This window comes from Eleutherodactylus coqui, chromosome 5 (genome assembly GCF_035609145.1).
Source record: "Eleutherodactylus coqui strain aEleCoq1 chromosome 5, aEleCoq1.hap1, whole genome shotgun sequence".
NCBI classification, from domain to species: domain Eukaryota; kingdom Metazoa; phylum Chordata; class Amphibia; order Anura; family Eleutherodactylidae; genus Eleutherodactylus; species Eleutherodactylus coqui.
Window position 1 is genome coordinate 208,917,775 of NC_089841.1, and position 21,663 is coordinate 208,939,437.

The 21,663-nt window shown below is 42.9% G+C and overlaps 1 protein-coding gene across 6 annotated transcripts in view; it reads right to left on the reverse strand.

The window, feature by feature from the left end:
- Positions 1–1,999: 1,999 nt before the first annotated feature.
- LOC136628324 (transducin-like enhancer protein 4) overlaps positions 2,000–21,663 on the reverse strand; it is a 139,856-nt gene continuing 120,192 nt past the window's right edge. For all 6 annotated transcript variants that reach the window (XM_066604140.1, XM_066604138.1, XM_066604139.1 and 3 more), the window contains 5 exons: positions 20,106–20,253; positions 19,257–19,407; positions 16,557–16,633; positions 13,761–14,238; positions 2,000–2,756 (listed from right to left, as the gene is read on the reverse strand). In XM_066604140.1, coding sequence (XP_066460237.1) covers positions 14,131–14,238; positions 16,557–16,633; positions 19,257–19,407; positions 20,106–20,253 — 484 coding nt within the window. In that variant the 3' untranslated portion in view covers positions 2,000–2,756; positions 13,761–14,130. The remainder of the gene's footprint in view (positions 2,757–13,760; positions 14,239–16,556; positions 16,634–19,256; positions 19,408–20,105; positions 20,254–21,663) is intronic.

Genomic DNA, 21,663 nt, shown 5'->3' on the forward strand with positions numbered 1-21,663 from the left:
CTTTCAGTTGTGTGATATCCATGCCAGTATCAGCTCTGACAGTATCAGCCATCGTGTTCTTTGGCGGCCAGGTCTTCTTTTGCCACTGATCTGTCAAAGCATTGTAGAGATTTTTCTAGCGACTCTGCTCGCATTACATGGCCAAAATACGCGAGTTTGAGTCCGGTCATTTTGCCCTCCAGTGATGTATCGGGTTTTATACGATTCAGGACTTCTCTGTTTGTTACTCTCGCCGTCCAGGGTATACGCAGCATCTTTCACCAGCACCACAGCTTCAAAGCATTAATCCTCCCATCAGCTTTTTTCGCAGTCCAGCGTTCACATCCTACATGGCTATGTATAGAAAAGTAACTGTGGCCAAATGCCCACCAGGTGCCGTAATTTCTCATGCTCAGCACCTTTGTTTTGATGCTTTCATGGCTTTTTGTGGATGGCATTTTCCAATGTAAAGAACTATAGTTCCCATAATTCCCCTCTCCCTTTTGTTCAATATTTCTAAGCAAAAACCAGGAGTGGCGCATAGGGTTAGCCACACACAAATAGATTTTTCTTACAATATTAACACTATTCCCAGAGTAAAACTGCTTGTATTGTGGGGAGTATAATACAATAACCCGTTGTATTGCCCAACATTTTTTTTTGGATGACAAACGCTATGACTAAAGTTTACCACCAACAACCAAGAAATGTGAAATCATTTAAGAGTACAAATTTTTCTGCTGGGCAGATTTAAAAACTTTTCTTTTTACTACATTAGAAACAGCAAATTTGTAATATTTGGATCATTAACAATAATGTCTATGGCTCAATTTGCTATGCAGTTGCAGGCAGCTTACCCTGAGGGTATGAATTTCAGGTCGAGCGTTCTTCAATATGATTATTATGTGTAAGGGCATATTCACGCAGAATAATTTCTGTAGAAGGTTCTGTGACTGAAATCAGTTCCATTCATGTTTAATGGGGGGGTTCTGCAGCAGGCACATGGATCTCTACAACATATCTGCCATGTATGAATTGACCGCAATGTCTACTACTTTATCTCCAACATCACTAACTCTAAAGGCCCTTTTAGACAACGATTTTCGCTCAAAAGTCGCTCACAGCCATCTTCTGAGCGATAATCGTTGTGTCTAACTGCACTGACATCGTGCAGTTTTCATTAGGCCGTCGCTGATTGCTGATCTTTCAGGAATTCACAGGATACAGCTGATACTACTGTTTCAGCTGTATCCCGCTCCCTGAAGACAGGCGGCGTTTGAAGAACAGAGCTGTCCAGCGGTGTTCTCCATACCCCGCTTGGAGCGCTCCGAGCAGAGAACAGCTGGATGCAGAAGACAAGTAGCCCACTTGTCTTCTGCATCCCCCACTTGGAGCACTCAGCTGTATAACAGCCAGGCGCTCCAGCAGGGGACAAGCAGGGCCAACCCACTTGTCTTTTGCATCCTCCGCTCGGAGCGCTCGGCTGTATAACATATTTTTTGAGCGATAATCGTTGTGTCTAAACCAGCCTTTAGAAGCCTCAGAAATGATTAGAGTTTTCTTAGCAGCTTTGTATTTTTGGTCTAGTACGCATTTAACAGAGGCCACAATTCTACACAGTGAAAGGTAACAGACTTTAGCATGAAGGAGAAATCTACATAATTTGATAACAGCATTTTGGCTAAGGCAACAATTGTATTACATGAATCGAGTGGATTCAGTTTCTTGTTGACGTATGCCTTCTGTCACACAATGTTTTAAGCTACTTCAACAATTTAGAATGATTGGGTTTTGCAGTGTCCAGATGGACTCTAATGATGTAGCCCAATTAAAAAATTAAGACCAAAATTTTCCCGGGAGAAGTTCCAGATAACGTCAAACGGAGAAAAGTGCAATTAGTAGAGGATTTATGGGAGAATCTTCCAATGCTGTTAAATGTCCAAAAGACACATTGTAATAACCAGCGGAGGGGAGGTTACATGCAGAATCCTTATTGTTAAGCAAACACTCACCAAAAAAATAGAAGTTACTTAAGTTTAATGCTTAAAAGTCTGAATGCACAAACAATCTAGTATTATATATGTACTTATGGTCAACAATGTCATATAATTCTGTACAATGACACAATTTAGTATCAAAATCTTTCTACACTGTAGATTATTACGAAACTGTTAATGACATCAAACACTGTGTACATAAAACACCATTTTTTTGCTACCACATTTTGCAACTTTAGTAAAACAGTCCAACTTTCAGTATTGATTCTTTTCTAGTAGGAAATTAAGTCTTTTCTACGTATACGATAAGATTTATCTACAATGTCCTTTTGATTTTGATCCATAGCAGCAAAGGCACTGTACATCAGCAGATCCACAGACTTTAAGAAATTTAAAGCATTTAAAATAACAAAAAAAGTAAAAATACAAAAGAATCACATATTAATTAAAACAGCAACAATGACAGAAAAGGTTAAAAGTATTGTCTGAGGCATGGCGGCTCAGTTTGCCTCAGTTTTGGGACGTTCAGAAAAAAGAGAAGTCCTGAAGTGAGGGTCTTGTCTGCGCAGAGGTTACATTCGTTTCCATCTCCTTGTAGGTCACCAGTTGGCTGCCATGAAGCAGATGATGAGAATGATCCCTTTGGGTTTGCTGTGGCACGTCTCATTCAGTGAACCAGCATTGACAGAGTACAAGTTAATTTCTGTATAAACTGTGCATTTTGTATGTGTCCAGGAGGGAAAAACGGCTGAATTGCTTCAGGTGAAGTTTGGACTTTGTCTACAAAATAATGAAAAATTGATTACAATTTTTTTCCCTGATACATCACAAGCATGGCACTTGGCGCACATCCGACATAGATACAACAATTACTACTTAAAGGGGTTGTCCGGTTTTACAACTCTAAACTCAGAGAACTCTTCTGTCCATTCATTTTAGTGATTGTAAGGGTCCAAGCAACCTAAACCTAACCCCCCCCCCCACCAATCAAAACGTATGATAGGCCAAAAGTTTTTAAAAAGTTTAAATGCCCAATTAGGGTATTCAAAGCTAATTGAGAAAGAGTCCCTCTTGCTTGTCAACATTCCGTTATGTGATTAGCTCACATTTAATTAGATTCATAAAATTTCAATTATGTGTTAAACTATACATCTCTATGATACTTCACAAGATGCAAGTATAGTTTAAATACAGATTGAACTGAAAGATAATTTCCATTGCGGGTCTTTAATGATTAACCCCTCCCCCACCGCCTGACTTAATTACATAATGAACCCAAGAGAAAATGGAGTTATACATTACTTAAAAGGAAGGGGGGAAAAAAAAAATCTATCTATATATTTTAAATCCCCCCCCCCACCCCCATTACCAGATTGGAGTAAGGGCTCCTGCATACTGGCGAGAGAGATATCGGGCTGTGAATCACACTCGCAAACCTTCTAAAAACCTCTGGATGTGAGGAGTTCTCCTGTGAAAACAGCCTCGCATCACTGCGGGGGTTCCCTTCGTTCCATTGCTCTATTGCTTTCAATGAGGCAGCAGCAATGGGAGAATGAAAGCAATGGGAGAAGATTGCGATCCCCTACTGCAGCTGTGACAGCAGCGGCGGCTTCCCTCATTCAGGGGTTTGACCTTGTTTTCAATGGGGCCCGGTGGCAGCAGCGCCGACTCCATTGAAAACATAGTGAGAACATTGCGATCTCCTTCATCCCCGCGGGGAGTCCCCTCATTAATGAACACTCTGACAGAAGCGCCAGGGTGTTCTGTCATAAGGGGACTCTCTGCGGGGATGAACGAATCTCCCTACTGCAACAGAAAGTTGAAAGCAGCTGGACAGGATGGGAGCTATGAGTAGGGGAGTATGTCATTTTTATATTTTTTCAAGCACAATGAAGAGGTGTAAAAAAATAAATAAATATGGGAACAGGTTTTAAACGGGATTCCCCAGACTTTTTGAACAGAGAAATGGCCAAGAGCAGGAATGGAATAACAATGCAGTACTCGTGCATTAACTTTCCCACTATTTCTGTCCCAGAAACTTCTGAAGCAGTCACATACCCTTCATAATTCACATGACCGATGTAGCCAATCACTGGGCACTGTAGTCATGTGCTGTATATAGCAGCATCACCACCAAAGCCAGTGACCGGCTGCTATGGTCACATGAATGATGAAAGGCACGCAACTATTGCAGGGGAAGCAGGACATTTAATGGGTGAGTACTGCATATTTTATTTCATTCCCTGCCCTTGGCCATTTTTTTGAAAAGCCCTAGAAATCCCCTTTATTAAAGGCCTAAACCAAGGTGCATATCCATCAATTATATCTAGCATATACATTGTTCCTGTTATATTTGGAGAAAAGATCAAAAGCCAACCTATGAGTGTTGAGGCTCGAGACATTTTATTCTATTTGTATCCTGCGTACAAAAAACGTTCTCAGACAAGAAGCCATAAAGTAACCCCTTTAAAACCGAGGGCTCACCATAGATCTGTAATAAGACTGCGTGTAGACCTAACAAATGACCATGCATTTTCACAGCTACTCTCTTCCATAGACCGGAAAGAATAATCTACTTTTCCCTACCCCAGGCTGACCTAAATTAAAATGATCCTTATTGCAGAAAATGAAATCTGTGGAGTTCTACTTCTTAATCCAACAAGAACAACATCTAAATAGAGTTTCCGGATAAGTTCACACTTAGTGGAATTGGTGTGGATTTTGACGCGCATCTGCAGTAGACTTCACCCCTTCAATTGAAGGGGTGCAATATGCTGTGGATCTACATCGAAATCGACAGCAAATTTTGCAGATGGACACTCACTTTGGTGTGGCTCTGCACCAAAATCCACCCCGCATGAATACACCCTACAGGTTCATCTATCATTGTGTACTTTGCACGTTTTTGAAGTGTGTTAGGAAATTTGCCATTGTCTTCTTAGGAAGTTGGTCAAAGTGGGTATTCCTGAGAAAGTAAGGGAATTTGGGAGACAGGGACAAATGTAATTATAAACCATGTAGGGCTCTGTGTATGTTTTTGGTGTTCTATAATTAATTAGTAATGAATAGAGATGAGCGAGCATTGCCCTTAGCGAGTACCTGCCCGCTCGAGAGAAAAGGTTCAGCTGCCGGCGCGGCTGACAGGTGAGTTGCGGCAGTGAGCAGGGAAAGTGGGGGGGGGGGGGGGGAGAGAGCGATCTCCCCTCCGTTCCTCCCAGACCGCCGCCGGCAGCCGAACCTTTTCTCCCGAGCGGGCAGGTACTCGCTAAGGGCAATGCTCGCTTGAGCAATTGCCCTTAGCGAGTATGCTGGCTCATCACTAGTAATGAACAAAATACATTAAAAAAGGCAAACTGGTAATAAAAGACTAGGAGAGCTTCGGATTGTTGTATGATAATAACTAGATGGAAGCCATTCCCCAGCTGGTTAGGGTAATGCTGACAAGAAGAGAATATATTTTGACATAGGCTAAAAATGATTACACATTATGAAGACTGTATATTTACATAATTGTAGCCTAGCGTGCCTCTCTTGTTTTGGAAATACAGCAAAACACAGTAACATTCTGACAAGCGTGGCATGGCTGAAATGTGGCCTTTGTGCAATAACCGCCCCTACTGGCCTCTAATCCTCGGTAATAACCAGTATGAGAATCTTTCATCACAGCAGTGGTTTCTCCAACTGCAGAGTGAATGGGCCAGAGGGGAATTTGTGTTAGTTAGCTGGGAGGAAGAAGGTCACAAGTTGGAACTCTTGTCTGATACTAATATAATCCTTTTATTTTCTTGTACGAACACTAAACATTTTAGACAGTGGGAACTGTTTGGCCACGGTTTCGATGCTCCTTCCCCAAGAGTTAGCACTTGAAACTTTTTGATATAATTACAGATTTGGCAGATCTTTCTCTCGTTAGCGGCTGTAAAGTACTCCTGATTTAAGGCTTTTGTGAAATCAACAAGCTTTTTATTTAATGTCTCGTTAATAACAAATCACTTCAATCTGGAACTAAAGAACAAACAGACATAAATATGGACTTGCCATTCCTTGAAATACCATATTGTTTGTAAAGTCATTAAAAAGGCCACTAATGCGAAATTCATACAGCCGTTGAATGTATACTTATGGTCTGGAGCTTATTTAGGTGGATATGGAAGGAAGTGATGATTAAACTGTCCACCCAGCAGGCAGAAATGATACAGCCTCTAGCTAACAAAATTTTCAACGTCAAGATTGTGGCGGATAAGCATCAAAAATGAAGCTGCATTGCAAAGAAGTACCTCCAATACACAGAAAAGACATCCAGAGCGTGACAGTCATGTGTGGGGGACAGGGATGGAAAAATGTGTTTTTGCCAAAGTAGTCCTTAAAATATCTGGTCACATGTATGTATATTTAGGTTTGCTGTATAGTTATCTTATGTTACCTAAAAGGTTTTTTAGGCTATGTTCACGTCTCAGTTTTTGGTTATGCTTCGTAAAAGAAACAAATTCTGCCTCTAAGAGCTATAAAGAAACTGGAAGTTGTAGCTAGAAGGGAGTTCAAAAAAATTCAACAAAAGGAAGCAAAAACATTAATGCTGATAAAGCAAAGGAGAAAAATCTGTTAAGAGGAGGGATAAAACCCTCTTACGAGAAAGAAGGAAAACTGTTGCATAAGAAAAAAGTAGAAATAGGGGAAACAAACCCCTATACTGATGGGGATAAGGCAGGCCATTTGAATAGCTACATTTGTTCAGTATTTTTGGAAGGTGGCTTTCAGTGTGTTTGGGCATGGGATTACCTTTAGTTATAAGGGCTCAGGTCCACTGTTATTGGAGGGTGTTGTCGGTGAACTTGAGAGTTAAACATTACATAAGGCAAATCATCCAGATTGCATTCACCCAAAAGAGATATTAAAAAACTCCAATCTGTGATCGCTGGACCTTTAACTTACTTAACCAGTCAATTATAACTGGTGAGGTTCCTGATGATTGGGGAATGGACAGTGTTCTACCACTCCAAAAAAAGGTAGCAGAGAAGAAGCCAGTAACTATAAGCCAGTTAGCTTAAAGAGTACCTGCACTTTCAGAAAACTTTTGACATGTCATTGAGAATTGCCAAAAGTATTGATCAGTGGGGTCTACGTGGTATTTTTTCTGCATATGGGGCTCTGAAACAGATAGATTGTCACCAACCCTATGCTAACTTGGGTGCATTGGAATAAAGGGCTTCAATTTGCATGGCAGTATCAGAATTGGACCATAGCTGATTGTCAATGGGTTGCCTTCTCCAATGAGTCAAATTTTCTGCTCTATTGAACAAATGGACCCTGCAACCATTGCTGGAAGAACACAAGCTGGAGTTATGGTCTGGGGAAGTTTTTCCTAGCATTAACTGGGTCCACTCATCCATATAGAAAGCACTCTGAACCGATATGGTTATGAATCCATCCTTGCAGATCACATATACCTATACATGCTTTTTGTCTCCCCTGGAGCACATGGGATCTTCCAGCAAGACTATCCGATGTCACAATGCTAAAAATGTCCCGACAGTGGTTGGAAGAACATGCCCAAGACTTCCAAGTACTTCCTTGGCCCCATAATTCTCCAGACTTGAACCCAACTGAACATCTGTAGGACCATAGTGATCATCGTGTTTGCTATATGGAGCCTCACCCATGCACCCTCTAGCAACTGTGGGATGTACTGCAGTCAACTTGGCTCCAGATACTTGAGACAACCTACCAGCATCCTTATAATAATAACTACAATTTCATGATCTGTCCATCTCTATCTAGAATAAAAATAAAGCCTACCCTGAGCCACAAACAAAAAAATTAAAACTAAGTCCGCCTGCAGACGGGCGGAAATCCCGCGGCGGTATTTCCCGCGGTATTTCCGCCACTGAAAGCCTGCATAGGAGTGCATTACAATACGCACTCCTATGCAGACGGCCACGGTTTGGCCACGCGAAATCTCGCGCGGCAAACAAACCGCGGCATGTCCTATTTTTGTGCGGGGCTCGCAGAGACGTCACTCACCCGGCCGCCGGCCCCGGTCTGCACATGCGCCGGCTGCCCAGCAGGTGAGTACGCGCTGCTCCCTGCAGGCGCTCGGGTCGGGTCCCGCGGCGAGAATTCTCGCCGCCGGATCCGACCCGCTCGTCTGCAGCCGGCCTAAAGGAGACTAAAAAAATGTAGTCATCAAATGTATGTGTATAATTTCTCTAATTGCTATTATACTGCATTAATAGACAAAAACGTTGCTATTATAATACTGCCTATTAAAAAAAGCCTGCCATACTGCACCCTGGTAAAAGAATACAGCTACTATAATACTGCACAATATTGAAAGGAACGTTGCTTCTATATTATTGCCCTAATGGTCAGATCCAGTGCTCTCATCTCCCAGTACAAATGATATATACACACACACACACACACACACACACACGAACTAATCCAACCAGCATAATATACAATATCACATAAACCACTGCTCTCCTCTCAGTATAATCATCTAGAGTGAGGTGTTCCCCAGTAGCATATACCTAGTGCCGTGCCATAGTATAAATATCCAAAGTGCCTCCAACAGTATAAATCCCACCTATGGCTTGCCACCAAAGAATGAATCATATCCAGAGCCAGCCCTATTTTCCAACCTCAAAACCCCCTGCAGTAAGCATATTTGTTGTGCTACCTGCAGCCCATATTAAAATACACAGATAATGGGTAGACACCACAGCACGGACAACTGCATCTTCTGCTCCCACTGCTACCATTAGTTTTGTGTTCTTCTGGTGGATTCTCTAGCAGACTTGCCTAGTGTATGGCACATTTGCAGGATTTCTTCTTAAAGCAGCAATGGGTCTATTCACAAATGGCAACAAGCCTGAAAATTCTTGTTGCCATTTGCAAACTCTTAGTTGCATTGGCAAACATTTTGTTTGCTATTTGGGGCTCTGGTATGGTGATAAAGTAAAATAAATCCGAGCCTTCCATCTGACATATCTATCAGGGTATATTCCTAAAGTACAAAGGTTAATTTACAAGCAAGAATTATCGCTCAAAATTCGTCCAAACAACGTTTTTTGAGCAAAAGCCGCTGCGTGTAAATGTGTGCCCATCTTGCCCTTACCGTGCACTCTTCGCCCATCGCTGAGTTCAGTTCAGCATAAAATCTGTGATCCTGGGAAGCACTAATAACATTTTTTCAGCTGCTGTCCCGCTGGAGAACAATAGCGATGTATTTAGAGAACAGATCACCCGCTGTTCTCTAAATACATGCAAATGAAGCTAGTTAGCTTCTAATGGGCTGATTAGCCCATTAGTACCCAATGCAAAATGATTGCTCAAAATGGTCAGTTTCTGACGAATCTTGAGCGATCATCTTTGCATGTAAATGGACTCCTAGTCTGATGGAGCGCTCAGCTTTGATGTGAACAGAATTTTATCCTTATGGGAACCCTTATCTATCATAGGCGAATCTTGTTTTAAACCTGGGGGAATTCATTACAGAAAAAAAACTATTCCCTATGAAACAAATAATCTTTATTTACTGAAATTCGAATACCCCTCTTAAACTAAAAACCCAGTTTTGGGAGGAACAGTTTAAATGGATTGTCTCAAAATAAGTCTAAAAATGTAAAAACAATATTAAAAATAAAATTAAATATCTTTTTTCTTTTTGTATCTTGTGGTTATACTGGTAACCTAATGTGGAAGGCAGTAACCTATCAGTCCAATACACACGCAGCATAAGCTATAACCCTACCCACTACACCTCCAGGCGCCATCTTTACCTGTCCTGTACCCCTCCCTCCTTGTCCAATACTCTCCACCAACACCTTCCATGTTCCTACCCCTCCTCATCTCTTAGGCCGGCTTCACACGAGCGTGACGGGCTCCGCTGCGTAATATTCCGCAGTGAAGCCCGTCACGGCGCCCCCCAGAGACCCCATACTTACCAGCGGAAGATAGCGTGAAGACGCTTCCCCGCCCACCGCCGTCGCGTCATGTGACACGCCCACCGCGTCACATGACGCGGCCGTGTCACGTGACGCGACGGCCGCGTCATATGACGCGGCGGCGGTAGGCGGGAAAGCGTTTTTTTACGCTATCTTCCGCTGGTTACAGCGGGAGATACCGTGAACGGATGGCTTCCATTGACTGCAATGGAAGCCGTCAGTGCGTACACCCGCGGCAAATAGAACATGCTGTGGGTGAGAACGGGAGATTTCACGGTGCGGAATTCCGCGGTGGAATTACGCATCGTGAGCATTGTGCTATTAGGTTCAATAGAACCTAATAGCAGGGGGCAACGCAACGGATTTTTGCCGCGAATTTACGCGGCGTAAATCCGTTCGTGGGAAGGAGGCCTTAGTCCTGCTCTGATTGCCGGTGACTATATTTTGCCTGCACCTGATTACACAGAATTGCTACCATTTCTAAAGATTAAACAAAGTGTTTTATAACTAGGTGTCTTTCAATGTGGCATAAAAACAGTGTAAAACCGGAAAAACCCCTTCAGATTATTAATTACCAATCACTAAAGCGGATGGAAAGGGAAGGTTCTGCGATGTCAGACTGAATGGCAGTTTTCATATTGTACATATAAAAGTAAAATTATAAAGCATTTATGTGGCAAGAATATTCTTTCTACATTTCTGAGTGATGATTTTCAAAAGGCTCAATATCCAAGCAGCATCTTAATACTGTCAGAATGGTGGCAATATTGTACGAGCACCAGAACCGCTTTGATGTTTCATTCCCTCTCATTTACTACTAATAATTTATTTAAAAGGCACCAAGCTTAACAACTTTGGGCATTTGCTGCAATACAAAGCATGCATTTAATAACCCAGCGAAAGATCAGAAAAACAGGAAGCGCGTGACAAAGGTGCGTTATATAGAGCAGAGATACATTGATGCGATGAGCCCTGCGGTTACAAACATGGAGCATTATATATATATATATATATATATATATATATATATATATATATATATATATATATATATATATAGGCAGCAATAAGTCACTGCGATCCGAGCTGCAGGAACACTTTAATCCTCATTATAAACACTAGTGCAGTTAATAATGGAGATACTACCAACTGGATGTTCTGCTGGTTACAAGGTGAACACAGAAGAAAGTAGGCTAGTATCATACTTTGCCGAGATAGAACACCAGCTGACAATGGTGTTAGGATGTGTGATTTTCCGGCACGTAAAACAGTTCGTCCAAGATAGATAGCGCATACAGTGCGCATTCCGGCCAGAAGCTTCTACATGCAACCGGAAAAGATAGGACTTCTATCTTATGGGAGCCTATGAGAGCCGTCAGAAAAGGGAAGGGGGAAAGAGTTTAGCAGCGGCTCGCATTGCTGAAGTCCCTCCCCTTGCCGGGTGCTCCCATAGGCTGGGATGGAGAGTGAGGGAGTTCATTGCACTAACTCTGATAACCTCCTGCCCCCTCCCTTTGCCGGTAGCCGGCAAGGGGGAGAGAGTTTAGCAGAGCTGAACTCTCTTCCCCCGACCGACGGTATTTCGGGCACCGGTGTATATACGCCTGACCGGTTGTCCCAGCAATGATCGTTCCTGCGCTTTTACACAGAAACCATCATCGCTAGTGACCGAAGGTGGAGCGTCTGGAGACCAGTTTTAGGCCGCCTTCCTCCATTCACAGTAAACAGGCAGTCGTTCGTACATAAATGACTGCCTGTTTACACGGGCCGATCCATTGTTCAGTTTTTGTGCATGCAGAAACTGAACGACGTTAGAATTTATCGTTAGTCGTTCAGTTGTATGTGCATTTAGACAAGAACTTCCAGATGTTCGCTGATGCGAGAAACTGATAGATTCCTCGGCCCGTGGAACAGGACCATAACTTAGGGTGTTTCTAGACAGAACGATTATCGTTCAAACAAGTGAAAGATAATCATTCAGTCGAAAGGTTCGCTTTTTGCTTGTCGCTCATTTTATCCAGGCATACAAATCATTGTTGGCTCGTTGACTTATCGTTCGGTGTAAACAGCGATCCTTCAGTTGTTTTCAGTCACTTATACAGTGAAGGTGAACAACTGAACGACTTCTCGTTTGAACGAGCCAATTATGTACCTCCCTGTATAAATAGACTGCGAACAAGTTAACTGGGCCCGTCTAAAAGGGCCCTTACAATGTAATTGGTGTTTAATTACCCTTTCAGCAAACTAGATTATCGAATAGCTTTCGTCAAGCATGTTGAAATGTTGCAGGAGAGTAAACCGTATATCACAACGTATGTACTACCTGTGCTGCCTCTTCCTCTTCTACTGATTGACAATATGTAGCATACCCTAAAATTCAGATTTTTTTCCACCCGCAAAACTCCATTCACTTGCATTGTAGTGTACGCTAGCAGATGGGTGGATGTCTTATGCCCAGGACCACCTACTAGCAAGAGGCCACGACAGGTCTACTAAGTGATGCGAGGTGTACTACATACTACTGCAGAATGGGTACTGGAGTCGCCAGGTCTGAGGCTGCATTAGGAAAAGAAGCTAATTTTTTCTGGGTAACCTCTTTAACCCTTAAGGACCAGGCTGTTTTGTGCCTTAAGGACCAGACACTTTAGGGATTTTACCCATGTGGTGGTTTTACTGCCCCATTTTTTTTCCTTCAGCTACCAAAATTATTTTTGCTGCGTTTTTTTGTATAGGGCTATTTTTTTTAGAATTTTTTTCACAAACTCCCCCCCCCCTTTTTTTTTTGTTTTATTGGGGGTATTTTTTGCCATCGGCTGGGATTAAAGGCCTGACCCAAGCACCGTATATTTACAGTGCTTGGTCTTTTAGGGTTTAAAGGGAACCAGTCATTTCCCTCCAATACCATAAAGTAAGTTGTAGTGCTGTTAGGTGAGGTGACAGGGAGCCGGGTGATGTATTTTTTATACTCCTCCGCTCCTTGGGTTTAGCGCTGCCCCCCAGTGAAGATCGTATGGCAGACTCTTTTCAAAGTGCTGCAGCTCTCCCATGCAAGTCTATGGAAAAGCGTGCACATGGCAACCTGAAGAGTCTCAGACTGCCGTACAGTGTGCGTTCTTCAGCGAGGCTCCCTGTCACCTGCCATAACTTAGCTTATGTGCTGTCGTCAGGATCCCCCCCACTGGTCTCCGCAGTTCACGAACGGCTGTGATTGGTTCATCAAGCGCTGCTGCAGCGCTCAAGAGCCAATAAGAGCAATTGCTTGCTGGAGGCGGTCACCAGCAAGCAATGTTCTGTTGGTGCCGAGAACTGCAAGCAAGCCTGCCCGAAACTGCAGAGACCAGCAGGAGGTACCCAGATGGCGCCTGCTAGGCAAGTATTGCTGCTTTTCTTCACGTAGTGTAGCTAGGCTTCATTTTCAGGGTAGAGCTTATATTTCAAGCCACCCACCCCGAAAATGAGGGTAGGGGTTATTTTAGGAGTAGGTCTTACTCTCAGAGAAACATGCAAGGGGCATGTATACGGCTGACTGTTGTGCCATGTAAAGATGCCTTAAGTTGCCATTGCTAAAATTTGCTGCATCCCTACCAGAATTTATAACTACATCTGAAATGAGATTCACAAATCTATAAACCTAAAACAAGTACAATATTCACAAATCAAATAGGAAACTACTTTCCAGTACGATTTTGCTTCTTCTTCATCTTGCAAATTAGGAAACTGGAAAATGCTAATTCTACGCAATGCACTTTTGAACAATACATTGCAAATCTGTAGCCATATTTCTAGAATAATTTATATTGTAATCGAAATATACTAAAAAGAAAAAGAAAAAACCTACCGTAATTTCCATGGCCGGTATGGACTACTTTTCGTAAGTCAGTTGATTTTTTTTCTTTTTTACAAAGTCTTCTTTACACAAAATAAATATGTTACAGCTATAATACACAATCCATGAAAAAGTCTGGTGTCTAGAAGAAGTTCACTGTTTCTGTGTGTCTTCCACCTGCATGTCGTTTTTAAAAGATTTGGTTTTAAGTTCCTAGTAAGCATTTACAACAAGATGGAAAATGAAGGGGTGCATTTGGCAAAAGGAAGAAACAACTTGCTGCGGTGGACACTTCAGGCCCTTGGTTCCAGAAGAAAGGGGAAAAAAATGTACAGAAAAAAGTGCTACTAGTAGGCGTCTCACTGGCAGTTGGAATTTGTCTCTAATAAATAACTTCATAGACTGTAGCCTTCTTGTCCCCTGATCCAGTGACAATGTATTTATCATCCACAGAGATGTCACAGCTCAGCACAGATGAGGATTCTTTGGACTGTGGGAAAGGATAAACAGTGAGAAATCTGGCTCTTCCAAGAAAAAAAGGAGAACAAGAGGAGAACAAAAGTACAGACAGATCCATCTCACTCCTAATGTCCTATATATTCACATACACACACAGAGAAAATGCCACACCATGAAGAAATGCTCAAAATGAGACGAAACATAAGACACAGATGGGATATTACGCTCGGAACCATCACTTTTCATTTCGAGCAATTACATATCTCCAGGGCCCAATAAATAGGATGACCAGTAAGTAGTGGGGCCACCATGTTGACCGGTACAGTCATCAAGATGGCATGGGCTTGATTCAAGGAGTACTCGAATACTGTCCAGGGAGAGTGTAGACCATGTGTGGTATTGACCGTAGTCATTATAAGGCTGTGGGATCGACGTCCAATCGTGATTGCAGAGAGAGATCTGGAGATCGTGCCGGCCAAGGAATCACTTACCCACCCTTGCAAAGCATGTCTGCTGATATTCGCTGTTTGTGGCCATGCGTTATCAGGCTGGAATCTAGCGTTGGGTACAGCTTGATGAGAAGTAGTGCAATGGGTTGCAGCACCCCATTAAAATAATGGCGTGTCGTCAACGTGCTGTGATGTGCACTACAGGAGATGATTTTTTATCGCTGATGGCATCCCGAACCACGAGCCCACGTGGTGCTCCAAAAAAGCAAAAGGATCAGCCCGTTTGCCATAGTGCAATCTTCATTGCCGAGACAGAGTTTCAACTTGTAACGCCAAGTAACTCTGGAGCCAAAGCATTGCAAGCGTTCTCGATCATGGTGTAGTGTGAGGGGCAGTCTTCGCGAAGCATGGCTCGACCGCAAAGCTGCCTCAGCTAATTTACGTGAAGCTGTCAGATACTATTGAAGCATCCAATTCTGTACATACATTTTGCAGAATGTTAATGCTCTACTTTCACTACTATGATGCAAATTTCACTCTGCTGACCAGTGTCTCCAAATTTGAGCCACGGTTATGGCATCCCATTTAGCTTCCGCCACAAAGGTCAACCGGCTGTAGGTAGCCCTATGATGAAACCTTTAGTAAACGTCCATTTAATGAAGTGTCTCTTGATGGCATCTTCATTCATTAATGTTAATCCAGACACAAAGCAGTTTCCGTGGGTGTAGCAAGGTCTCCAAAGCTAGCTTTATATACTTGTTTTCCCCTTTTCTCATGCTTCTAGATCACATGAATGGCCGCATTAATTTGCATAACTTGTTTTCTGAACAGTACCTGAAAATTACATAATGCCGCAACAAAATCTTCATAGTGTGGCATTTTCTCTGTGAAACCGTGTATTTACAAGTTACATGTTATGTCAGGTCAGGTTAATGAGGTTACAGTAAAATTATTTTAATCGGACATCAATAAGGCCTGATGGGTGAACAGTCATAGAAAACTCAGTTTGTAAAGCTAGCCTCACATATGCATTTGAAAATGCTGTAAAACGCATTCAACAGCGTTTTTAAAAGGCACCCCATCATTGCAATAGGTGATGGGGTGTGTTAAAAAAAAAAGTAAAAAAAAAAACAAAAAGGAACAAAAATGCTGAACCGCACTAAAATAGAGCAGAGCGTGTTCAAGAAGTGCAGCGTTAGAAACGCCGCGCTCCAATGCTCGTCTGAGAAGCCCCATTGAAATCAACGGAGGGGTCTTACAGCATTTTTAGTGGGTGTTTTAAACGCTGTAAAAAAACGCTTGTGTGAGAGCGTCCTATGGATAGACAATGCTTAGGAAGAACAGCATGCTAGCTTAACCCTTAAAACACAGTTATAACTTTTTTTTTTTAAATCCCCGCATTTCCACAGTGGTTCCTTGCTCATTTTTCATCTCCAGCTCTTGTAGAATGCGACATTATACAATTAATGAAAAGCAGTGACAGATTATCGGACTCCGAATTACTGGATGCTGCAAGAAAGGAATTTACTGTATACAAAAATAGCAAGAAGCGCGATCATTCTTGGCTATCCAGCCCCTCCAACCTCGTCTTTCATATGGAGTATCAAATTATTAGTAAAGCTTTGAAGTATCATATCCCCAGATTTTCTGGCTAATCGTATTACAATGCCGTTTATAAATAGCATAAAGTAACAATAGGCTTGCAAGTTTAATTTTACTTAAGCTTGAACAGCAGAGGAAAACTACAGCATTCTAATATTTCTTCGGCTACATAAATCATCAATTTAGATCTCAATGTGTTTTTATGAATTGTGATATCGGATCCTTGACACGCTCCAAAATTAACACAGGACCAAGTGAAAAGCAGAAAACGTGATTTGTCTTATCGAAGGACGCTTACCTGGAATATACTGGCTCCATAAGGTGTTCTCCAGGCATTAAGTAGGTTGTCCTTTCCAGTGCTTACAAACCATTTTCCTGAAACCAAAACGTATACTACATTAGTCAAGTGCAAGTATCAGTGTGACCTTCAGTCCGTATGTATAGAGGACTACCCAAATGAATCACAAAGACAGATTTACAAAAAAAACAAACAAAAAAAAAACCACCAGCACTTCCAGTGTATGGTAATTGAAGGTAAGAAAGGCACTTGCTTGGGTGAGGACTTCACAAGCACCGGCGAGCGCCGTCAGAGTTTGGCCGCCTGCACACGGGTGGAAATCCCGCGGTGGGATTTCCGCCACTGAAAGCCTGCATAGGAGTGCATTACAATACGCACTCCTATGCAGACGGCCGAAATTTGGCCACGCGAAAACTCGCGCGGCAAACAAACCGCGGCATGTCCTATTTTTGTGCGGTGCTCGCAGAGCCTTGCACAGAAACGTCACTCACCCAGCCGCCGGCTCTAGTCTGCGCATGCGCCGGCTGCCGGCACATGAAAGACCCGGGGCCGCCGGGCGCGGGTGAGTACGCGCTCGTCTCTGCAGGCGCTCGGGTCGGGTCCCGCGGCGAGAATTCTCGCCGCCGGATCCGACCCGCTCGTCTGCAGGCGGCCTTCTACATGTAAAGATGATACTGTCCTTTCTACCTTTAGGCCTTATATTGTGTCCTTACTGCTGAAAGGTTCCCTTTAACCTCTTGGTGTTTCAAGAAGGACTTAAGACACCTTAGTAGCTGCACGTTTCCCACTGGGCTCTTTGATTCCGAAGCCCAACCTGTCTACTTTCTTCCTAACTGGAGGCAGCCATCACAGGGAGACACTACAAACAGAAGCAAACTACAAATTCCAGTAGTTCTTGCGGCAAAATGTGCAGCTACCAAGGTGTCTTAAGTCATCCTTCTTGAAACACCAAGATGTTAAAGTGAACCTTTTACCAGAGAGGACACTATAAAGCGAGGTCTTTACCTAGACAACGATGTGAGATTTTAAAGCAAACGGGGCTCATCGGTGCTTATGAAGGAAGTGACTTTCCTACCCTTCATTCCGATTCACTTATACCCTTGGAGTGCAGTGTTTTTTGTAAGTGTTTTTGTGACCGAGGTACTGGCGTGCCCTGGGCTCTCCCCTTGACCCTCTCCCTATCCTTATGGATACCATTGCCACAATATTTAGAATGCGAACGGTGTGGCAGCCTGTCTATTAAATGAGCGGTCCGCACGAGGAGAGTCCTGTTCTACTGCTCCTCCACATTTATATATACCTGCACCAACTTATAAATTTCCATTCTCGGTGCGCTAACCTAACACCTTTTGTAGCTTCCCACTCATATGAATCAGTTAGGAAAATGCATCATTGGACTTTGTTAAAATGTATTTCCTTGTTTATACGGCAAAACTTCCGATAAAGTGTTTACTCATGTCTAGAAAAGGAGGGGCAACCAGCTCACCACTCCTGTGCATAGCCAACTACCCCAAAGCATTGACCCTGCCTAGCCAAGCAACAATCACGTAGAAAAGGAAAGTTTATCCATCTGAACAGTAAGCAGAATAGAAGGCACCTTCAATGGGGACAATTACAATCCGGAGCAATTTGGGGAGTCACGTTGCTCCGGATTTAAAGGGGTTGTCCCGCGAAACAAAGTGGGGGTATACACTTCTGTATGGCCATATTAATGCACTTTGTAATGTACATTGTGCATTAATTATGAGCCATACAGAAGTTATTCACTTACCTGTTCCGTTGCTAGCGTCCTGGTCTCCATGGTGCCGTCTAATTTTCAGCGTCTAATCGCCCGATTAGACGCGCTTGCGCAGTCCGGTCTTCTTTTCTAAATGGGGCCGCTCGTGCCGGAGAGCGGCTCCTCGTAGCTCCGCCCCGTCACGTGCCGATTCCAGCCAATCAGGAGGCTGGAATCGGCAATGGACCGCACACAAGACCTGCGGTCCACAGAGGGTGAGGATCCCGGCGGCCATCTTCGCAAGGTAAGTAAGAAGTCACCGGAGCGCGGGGATTCAGGTAACCACTATCCGTTTTTTTTTTTTAACCCCTGCATCGGGTTTGTCTCGCGCCGAACGGGGGGGCCTATTGAAAAAAAAACAAAAAACGTTTCGGCGCGGGACAACCCCTTTAAATAGTCTCCATAAAAAGATGCCTTTTCTTCCGTTCACCATGGAGCTTGATGAACTTTCCTTTTCTATAGGTTTACTCATGTCCACCTTGATATTCTGTCAGGATTGATGTCTGTATTTTTATTTTAAGTAGTTAAGAAGCCGAGATCTTATGAAAGTCTAAAATGAATATTGCATTTTATTAATGTCTTCAGGTTGATTGATAGACTATTATTCGGTCCCTCAGTCAGTATTTCATGACCTCTTCTGTAACTACATCCTTCCTTATCCTTTTCAACAACTCTCTACTTTTAAAATATATACATTGCACATCCACATGCGCTTAATAGTTGGGTCAATGTGGAGTTAAAAGGCCCTTTCAAGTAATTGTTGAAGAGTACTACAGTGACCCATGGGAAGCTACCTTATCCACTGTAATGCTGTAAAACATTCATGAGCTAGAAATCAACCCGTTGGCATCAGTAGTCTACACTGGGGAAGAGCAGCACGTATGAATGGAGCAATTCCAAATGCAAAACCAGTAACAACTTACCGCAATGGGCAAACTTCAGGGAGAGCACACAGCTTTCATGAAGATGTAGCTGGTATTTGTCTGGCTTAGTGACATGCAAAACCTCTACGTTGCTGTTCTCCATGCCCACTGCTAACCATTCACCAGTTGGACAATATCCCAATGAGAAGATCTGAAAACAAAAAAATGTCAAATTAATAAGCATTGTCTTAAAGTACACAGACTACCACGTACCTCCCAGGTCATTAAACCTACTTCTATATACTGAACCAGTCCATGGGCCATAATAATCTGATACAGCCTTAGGCTGTATTTACAAGGGTGAGTGTGATTTTTATGTGGGAAGTGTAATAGAAGGCACAGCCCCCATTGATTTCAATGGGAGCTATGCCCTCTTTTACACTTCCAGCTTCAACTGCAATGCAGATGGAGCTATCAACATCCGGCTCAGAGACAAGAAATTTGGGGGATGAGATCAGCTGATTGTTGGAGGTCCTAAGTGGCAGATCTCGCCTGATCAACGATTGGCGTCTTATCCTACAGGATAATTTATTAACCCTTTCCAATCCACTGTCTGACGTCTAAAGACATTATGATTTAAGGTTGTACAGCTCCGATGTTGAAAGACGTTCGTCGGGGTTCTCTTGCTGTATATTGCCAGCCTCTCTGCTGTCGGAGCCTATCCAATGTGTCACCTTACGCAGTACTGGCTTTAGCCAGCAGATAGTGCCGTTGTAGAACAGCAGAAAAAGAGTAAGCCCCCCTAGGAAAACCAGGATACAAATTGGATTGGAAAGGGTTAATAGTGGATGACACTAAAACTCTATGGCACAGTTAACCCTTCCACGGTGCACTTTGGCCTTATTATACCTGTGAAGTGAAGTCATGTTGCTGGAGCTGTCGGCCTTCACGTAGATCCCAGGATCGTACCGTGTTGTCCAAACCGCCGGTCCAGAGCTTGGTGCCATCATTAGAGATGTCAATGCAGCTGGCTCCATCCGTGTGGCCCTGGAATTGCCTGATTTAAAAAAAAAAAAAAAAAAAAAAGGCATCTTTACCCCAATGAATTGCAAACAAGTACACAGAGATAAAGAGACATATGCAACAACATTAAGTGATTAGTATTTATCAAAACGACTTTCCTAAACAACAAACAATCTTGTCTCTCAAGGCCTGTCAAAACAAATGAGGAGATGTCGGAGCAGAACTGTACTCTTATACTCAAAGGCATTTCTCTCCATTACGCAAATTTTCAGTTCTGTCAGAATAAAATATACTTCTATTATTGCCAAAATACAAACTTGCAGCAATTAGGTCACCCAGGCAGCTTTTGGAAAGTACAATGTATTCTTCAGCAGAAAGGGAATTCACAATAGATTCTATAAAGTTTTTTGCTTTTTATGCTTTTGCAGTGTAGAAGTGCAGAATTCTGGATAGACCGTGCAGGATCTAAAGACAGTAGAAACTCTATAGACAACCGTCCCTTCCTACGGAGTCTTTAGTTCTGATGCTCAAGTTAAAAAATGTGGATGTTGTGGAAATGGAAAATTAAATGTAGACAATAAGCCTGAGAAATTCAAAAAGTTCTCTTCTATATGTGTCACGGGGAATCTCCCCCCTCCTTCTCACAAACCCTGTGTCTGACTGCAAGATAATTGGCTGCAGAAGGAGTCTTCCCCTCTGCTCTGCCAGTAATAGAATAACAAGAACTATAAAACTCAGCACCTTGGCTAACCGCCAGCCCATATGCTGTCCCTCAAATATGGAAGTGGTCAGGTCATATTTAACCCTGTTTTTCTTGCTGGATTTCTACAAAAAACTGTTTAGTTCAAGAGCAGCAGAAAGTCATACAGACCTCGAAACACTATGGACAAAGTTTTTATAAGTTTACTTAAAAGGGATTCTGTTATTAGGTCCATGCTGCCTGAACCATGGGCATCATAAACCCAGAACTAGGAAACCTGTTGCCTCTCTGGATGTCGTATCCTGAACAAATACACTTGGCAGTTTGACTCAAGGCTGAGCTCTGGGTCATGGAGGCAGGCCATACCAGACTCTCCCTGCCCACTTCATGAAAATTGACAGCTCTCTCCCTGCTTATGGATAGGGAAAGAGCTGTTGGTCTTCATGCGGCAGGTGGGGAGAGGCTGGCGCAGCCCGATACCACGACCCGGAGCTCGGCTCCCAGTCAAACTTTAAAGTGTATTTATTCCGAAACGCTACTGCGTTTCAGAATAAGACATCCATGAGGGCAACAGGCTTCCCTGTTCCAGGTTCATTCTGCCCGCTATCAACTGATTCAGAATCCCTTTAAGCATTAATATCTAGATTTACTGTGTTCCCCAATTCTTTGTTTGCTCTAATGCCAGATAACCACAAAATCGACCAATAGTAGCATTTCTGAGTAGATGCAACATACAGGGTTTTA